Source organism: Peromyscus leucopus, chromosome 2 (assembly GCF_004664715.2).
Source record: "Peromyscus leucopus breed LL Stock chromosome 2, UCI_PerLeu_2.1, whole genome shotgun sequence".
NCBI lineage: Eukaryota > Metazoa > Chordata > Mammalia > Rodentia > Cricetidae > Peromyscus > Peromyscus leucopus.
In genome coordinates, this window is record NC_051064.1 from 55295978 (window position 1) to 55302606 (window position 6629).

General features: G+C 43.5%; 1 protein-coding gene across 4 annotated transcripts in view; it reads left to right on the forward strand.

Annotated features, from left to right (window-relative positions):
- Melk (maternal embryonic leucine zipper kinase) overlaps nucleotides 1-5728 on the forward strand; it is a 67745-nt gene extending 62017 nt beyond the window's left edge. For 2 of the 4 annotated variants that reach the window (XM_028894753.2, XM_037202568.1), the window contains 2 exons: nucleotides 2134-2237; nucleotides 5143-5728. In XM_028894753.2, coding sequence (XP_028750586.1) covers nucleotides 2134-2237; nucleotides 5143-5320 — 282 coding nt within the window. In that variant the 3' untranslated portion in view covers nucleotides 5321-5728. The remainder of the gene's footprint in view (nucleotides 1-2133; nucleotides 2238-5142) is intronic. The other 2 variants (XM_037202566.1, XM_037202567.1) reach the window with 1 other exon arrangement.
- The last annotated feature ends 901 nt before the right edge of the window (nucleotides 5729-6629 follow it).

A 6629-nucleotide genomic window follows, 5' to 3' on the forward strand; every position in this document is an offset into this window, starting at 1 on the left:
AATAGTGAGTGACAGGTTGGGCAGACAGGCTGGAAGGGCATTAAGGGCCTGGCTAAGAGGTTTGCATCTTATTTAATAATGCTGTTAAACTTTTTTTTTTTTTTTTTTTTTTTTTTTTTTTTTGGTTTTTCAAGACAGGGTTTCTCTTGTGTAGCTTTGCGCCTTTCCTGGAACTCACTTGGTAGACCAGGCTGGCCTCGAACTCACAGAGATCCGCCTGCTCTGCCGCCAAGTGCTGGGATTAAAGGCATGCGCCACCACCGCCCAGCTTGCTGTTAAACTTTTAAAGAGTTAATCTATTGGTGTAGACAGTATACTTGGTAGGGAAGGAAAAAAATAGGCTATTAGCAGTTTTATTGCTATGAAGAGACACTATGACCAAGGCAACTCGTATAAAAGGAAGCATTTCAGTGGAGGCTGGCTTACAAGGGTTAGTCTATTGTCATCATGGTGGGAAGCATGGCAGCAGGCATAGCAGGCAGATGCTGAAGAAGTAGCTGTGAGCTACATCCTGATCTGCAGGCCACAGGAAAAAAGAGAACTACTGGGCCTGGCATGGACTTGAAACCTCAAAGCCTATCCTTAGTGACACATGTTCTCCAACAAGGCCACACCTCCTAATCCTTACGTTCTTTTCAAATAGTTCCACTCCCTGGTGACTAAACATTCAAATATAAGAGCCTATGGGGGCCCATTCTTTTTCACACCACCACATTCTACTCCCCAGCCCCCAGAGACTTGTAGCCATATCACAATGAAAAAATGTATTCAGTTCAACTTCAAAAGTCTTCATAATCTTTCACAGTCTCAACACTGTTTAAAAGTCCAAAGTTCAGCTGGGCGGTGGTGGCGCACACCTTTAATCCCAACACTTGGGTGGCAGAGCCAGGTGGATCTCTGAATTCAAAGCCAGCCTGGTCTACAGAGCGAGATCCAGGACAGGCACCAAAACCACACGTAGAAACCCAGGGGGCTTGGGGGGGGGGGATGACAACTCCAAAGTTCAGTCTTTTCTGAGACTCATGCAGTCTCTTAACTGTTAATGTTAACCCCATGTAAAATCATAATTAAACAGCAGATCTTGTGCTTTCCACACACAATGGCACAGAATGTACACTACCATTCCAAAAGGGAGGAAAGGGAACATAGTGAAAAAACTCTGGACCAAAGACCAAAACCCAGTAGGGCAGGCTCCAAATTCTGCATCTCCACGTCTGGTGTCAAAGTGCTCTTCAGAACTCCAGTTCCTTGCTTTGTTTACTGCAGCACACTTCTCTCCTGGTCTGGTTCCACACCCGGTAACAGCCCCCTCAGCAGGTGCCCACCACTCTGGGGTCTCCAACACAAGCCAGGCTTTACCTGTACCGCTTCACACAGTGGTCTCTCTGGGCCTCCATGCAGGGACACCCCTGACCCTCCTGTCTTCAGCAGCTTTTCCTTAGCCAAGGAGGGAGATTCCACAACCCCTTTAGTGCATCATTGGCTTTAAAGCCAGAACTGTGTGTACACATACACACACACACACACACACACACACACACACACACACACACACACACACACTGAAATGTGATTTAAAAAGTTTAAAAATTGTTAAGAAAGGAAGATGAACATACAATACTGACATGAGTCTACTGAGATAGCTCAGTGGGTAAAGGTGTCCCAACGGAAGCCTGATGATCTGAGTTCAAACCCTGGAATCACAGGAAGGGGAAAGAAGAGAAACAGCTCCATACAGTCATGTTCTGACCTTCACACACATAGTCATGTCTATACACACACAATCTCCCCCTCCCCCAGACAGGGTTTCTCTGTATAGCCCTGGCTGTCCTAGAACTCTCTCTGTAGACCAGGCTGGCCTTGAACTCATAGAGATCTGCCTGCCTCTGCCCCTGAGTGCTTGGATTAAAGGCGTGCGCCACCATGCCCAGCACTTTTTTTTTTAAAATGGGGATAATACAGTAGTTTCTGATGGAGACAGTCTCTCCGACAGTCTCTACCCGACTGCTGTGGTAAAGCAGCTGGCTCAGCTGGCCGGTCTTGCAGTGTTTTCTTGCAGTGTTCCCATTTGAAAAGGAATTTTGAGCTTTTGTGTCAAGGTGAAGTCTGACTCCTCTCCCGTTTCTTTCTCAGCTGCACTATAACGTGACTACAACTAGACTGGTGAATCCTGACCAGCTCCTGAGTGAGATAATGAGGGTTCTTCCAGAGAAGCATGTGGACTTTGTGCAGAAAGGGTGAGCCATCCCTGACCACCATGTTCTTCACTCTGCTGCCATCCCTCCTGGTCCCTACTGAAGCGTTCTCCCCCACTCTCCAGAAAGATGCTATGGTGCCATTGTTCAGAGTTGGTTGTCTTTACATTTTCATCTCAGAATTGGGAAATCTGGACTTCCGTTTATTTTAGGACAATCCTCTAGGTCCTTTCATTTTCTGCTTTCTTGTGCTATTTGTCAGTTGTAATCTTAGTCAGTGAGACACTTTGGACAAGTGGAAGCTTGTAGATTGAGTCTCTGTGACCAGCTACCCTATAGAGTTAGTTTTCGGTGGGTTAACGAAGGAAATTCAGCTGAGTATCCCTGCTGAGTGAGCTGTCAGAGGCTCCATGGTGTGATCTCATGGTCTGAGTAGCCAGGTCTCTTCTGAGCATGCAAACTGTTCCTATTTCTAAGAATTTCACTAACTAATTTTTTTTTCCCCCTGAGACAGGATTTCTCTGTGTAGCCTTGGCTGTCCTGGATCTTGCGCTGTACATCAGGCTGGCCTTGAACTCACAGAGATTCACCTGGCTCTGCCTCCTGAGTGCTAGGATTAAAGGTGTATGCCACCACTACCTGGCTACTAACTACATCTTTAAAATGACTTATTTATTTTAATTTTAGTTTTTATGTGTATTGATGTTTTGCCTGTGTGTATTTATGTGAATCCCATGCATGCCTGGTCCTTGCAGAGGTCAGAAGAGGGCATCAGATCCCCTGGAACTAAAGTTATAGATTATTGTAAACTGCCTTTTGGGTCCTGGGGATTGAACCTGGATCCTCTGAAAGAGTAGTCAGTGCACCTAACCATTGAGCCATATCTTCAACTCTGTTCATTTATTTGAAAAAGAGCCTTCTATGTATCCCAGGCTGGCATGGATCTCCTGATCTGGGTTGCCTCGGTCTCCCAAGCACTGGATTACATGCATCCATCACATCAGCTTCTAAAATGCCTTTATTAAACAGCTGTGTACAACTGTTTGAATTTACCAAAAGCATGCAGACAGGATAATCTATATAGAGTTTGATTTTTGTTGTTGTTTCCTTATTTACTCTTTTGAGACAGGACCTCATACTGTGTAGTCCAGACTGGCCTCAACTTTGTATCCTCCTGCCTTTGCACCCAAGCTCTAGATTATCTCTGGCTGACCTGGATTGCAATTGACTAGTCCAGGGTGGCTTTGAACTTGTGATTTTCCTACCACCACCTGTGAAGCACTGGGATTACAGGCTTGTACCATCATGACTATTCTAGAGTAATACTTTAAAGACAATTTTTTGTGATTGTATCATCACTCATACTCTGTAGGTGTGTTACCTACGTGAACTCCTGCATTGTTTTCTTTCAGCCTCATTAGAACATTTGTCTTGCCCATTCTTAGTGCTTCTTATTCATGCTGGTGTTTCTCTGGCCCCAGAAGCTCTAGCTGAATCTCACAGGCCTGTGCTGATCTTCCCTTTGGCATGTGATTCAGCAGCAGATCACTAGCTGAAATCTAGCTAGTGCTTTGACCTTCTGACATCCTGAGCAGCCAGAGTGGTCTTGAGTGACCCTCTCTGATCGTTACTTTCTGTCTGCTTTACCTTGTGACAAAACAAAAGGGACAGCATTCAGCTTCTCAGTGGTGTGATGGGTCATATTCTTCTAGTTCTACAGAACTAAACTGTTCTTCACCTTCCTGTGTAGCCGCTGCTCCCTAGGATGTTCCTTTTGACATTTCTGATATTGCTGCTTATTCCTAAGATACTCTATCCTTTCCCTCAAACTCACTGTACTAAGCAAGACAAAGAAAGATGTCTTGTGAAACTTCATAATAAATCATAGAGAATTGCAGTTGTGCGTGGTGGCAAGTGCATGACTGAGTTGGAGGCCAGCCTAAACTTTATAGTAAGCTCCAGACTAGTCTGGGCTGTATGGAAAGATGCTGTCTTTGTTGTTTGGTGCGTGTTTATTTTTGAGACATTCTCATGCAGCTCCAGCTGACCTCAAACTCGCTGTGTAGCAGGGGATAACCTTGAACTCCTACTCCTACTGCCTCTTTCTCCCAAGTTCTAGGAGCCCATGGTTGCAAGACCCTGTCTCAAAACCCCCCAAAATTGTCTGAACAACAGGGCCTAATCATATGCTTAAATATCTAGAGAGCTTAAATTTAAAAGAAACCCAAATATTTTTTATTTTGAAGATCAGTAAGACAACTCTAATATTTAAAATGTAAAGTAATTAATTTTCTTTACATGAGTTCAGTCCATGCCACTTTCATAGTCTAAGCCCGATTTTGTGTTGCCGCTTTGACTACATATGCCCGATGCCTTCAGTGTGGGGATGCACTTCCCTGGTCTTTCTTTTGCTCTTGTTTTTACTGTTAAGTGTAGCAATCATAACTTCCAAACTTGTATAGGAAAAATCTCAAGGCAGATTTCTTTCTAGAAGGTTAATTGCTTCAGCTTCAGCTTTATTTAAATGAAAGTCATAAGCTTCAGAGGTAAGAATGTTCTAAATCTCCCTTGTTTTCCTTTGTTGGGAACACTGTGGAAATGACCTCACATTCTTGTATTACACTGTTGAAAAGGCCACATAAAAAATGTCAGGTTTCCCAAGTACACGTGGCATGTACGGCTACTTCAGAAAGGCTCTCCTGTGGTTTGAGGGAGCATTCTGGTCAAGCTTTCTCACCTTTTCTTCGGATCATCGCTCAGCTTCTGGGGATGCAACAGTCACCCCATCACTCAGCATGGCTAGGCCAGCTGGAAACTGCGTGGAGAATTTATTGCTTAGAGGGAAATAAGGGCTCATTTCCCACCAGCTCTTAGAAGCTCGAGACCTCTCGCAATATCCAGAATACTTCTGGCTCCCTAACTACCTGGTATCTTAATGTTTTCACAGTTACACACTGAAGTGTCAAACGCAGTCTGATTTTGGCAAAGTGACAATGCAGTTTGAACTAGAAGTGTGCCAGCTCCAGAGACCTGACGTAGTGGGCATCCGGAGACAGCGGCTTAAGGGTGACGCCTGGGTTTACAAGAGATTGGTGGAAGATATTCTGTCTAGCTGCAAGATGTAACTGATGGATGGTTTCCATCCTGCCTGGATGAATGTGGATGTCATGCTGTGCACAAGAAGACCCGTGTGATTGGTTGGATTTTCAAGCCCTTTGGAAGCTCATTTCTAAATAGCCATCTTCAAGACCAAGACCCATTCGCCTTTTCAACAAAAAAATTTTATTTTGTGTATGAATCCAAGGCAACCAACCCTTCTGTCATTTTTCTCTTACTCTTTTTTAATCATTTGGCTTGGCATGTTAGTAACTGTTATTTTCTGTGTTCACTTCCATGGGGGAATGGCAGCTCTTCCTGTGAGTCATTTTGATGTACAGTTACTTTCTGAACTAAAACCATTTGTGAATATACCAGGCTTCTCTTTGTATCTGATTTTGATCCAAATAAACCTCGAATGGCTTTCTGACTGTTAAGTAGAGACTATTTGGAGTGTGTTTTATCTGTTATCAAATATGCCTTGGGCAGAAAAACAGATAAGAATTCATTTGCATAATTTTTTCCTGTCTCTGATTTAAGTAGGATTTATTGAGATCGTTAACTAAGTCACAGCTGTGGTTACCAGAGTTAAACAACACATTTAATATGTGGTATAAAAGCGTATTGACTCCAGTAAGTATGTCCAGTCAACAATGATAAGTATCCGAACTGCAGGTCCCATGAAATGTTACTTTATGCTAATCTCCCTGAGTCTCAACGTTGGCCCCAAATTTGTATTTTTATTTCATTTTATTGGTCTCTAAAGGCCAGAACTCAAGTTACATTTGTATGGATTTTACCAATTAAACTAGTTGGAGAAAAAACAGCACTGATTCTGGTCAGTAGTGAGGGTGTGTTTGTCATTCATTTACTCAATAAACATTTACTGAGTGCTTACAAGCACTTGCTGCTGGAGCTGAAGCTGGTACTGTCTAGCAAGCCAGGGAGTTCAGAATCCGTCATGAGGGCCAGATGTTTTCAGTATTCACACAAGAGCTGAAGGTAGAAGGGATGTCTTGGGGAAAATAGCATTTATTGTTGACAAATCCACAGGGATGATACACCAGACAGAAGTGGGAAGTATGATGTTCTTAACAGAATATATGCAAAGGCAAAGCATTTGCAGGTGGTGCTGGATAGGAATGACAGTAAGTATTAAGAGAGAATAGATGAGAGTTGGAAATTTAGCCAAGATAAGGCCTGAAGGAACCTGAGTGCCCCGCTGAACCAACGGCCGCAGGTTTTACACTGTGTAGTGACAACTTTATTGACATGTAGTCACATCTTACAGGTTCTACCTTTTATAATTCAGAGACTTTAAAACCGTACTCCTGGGAC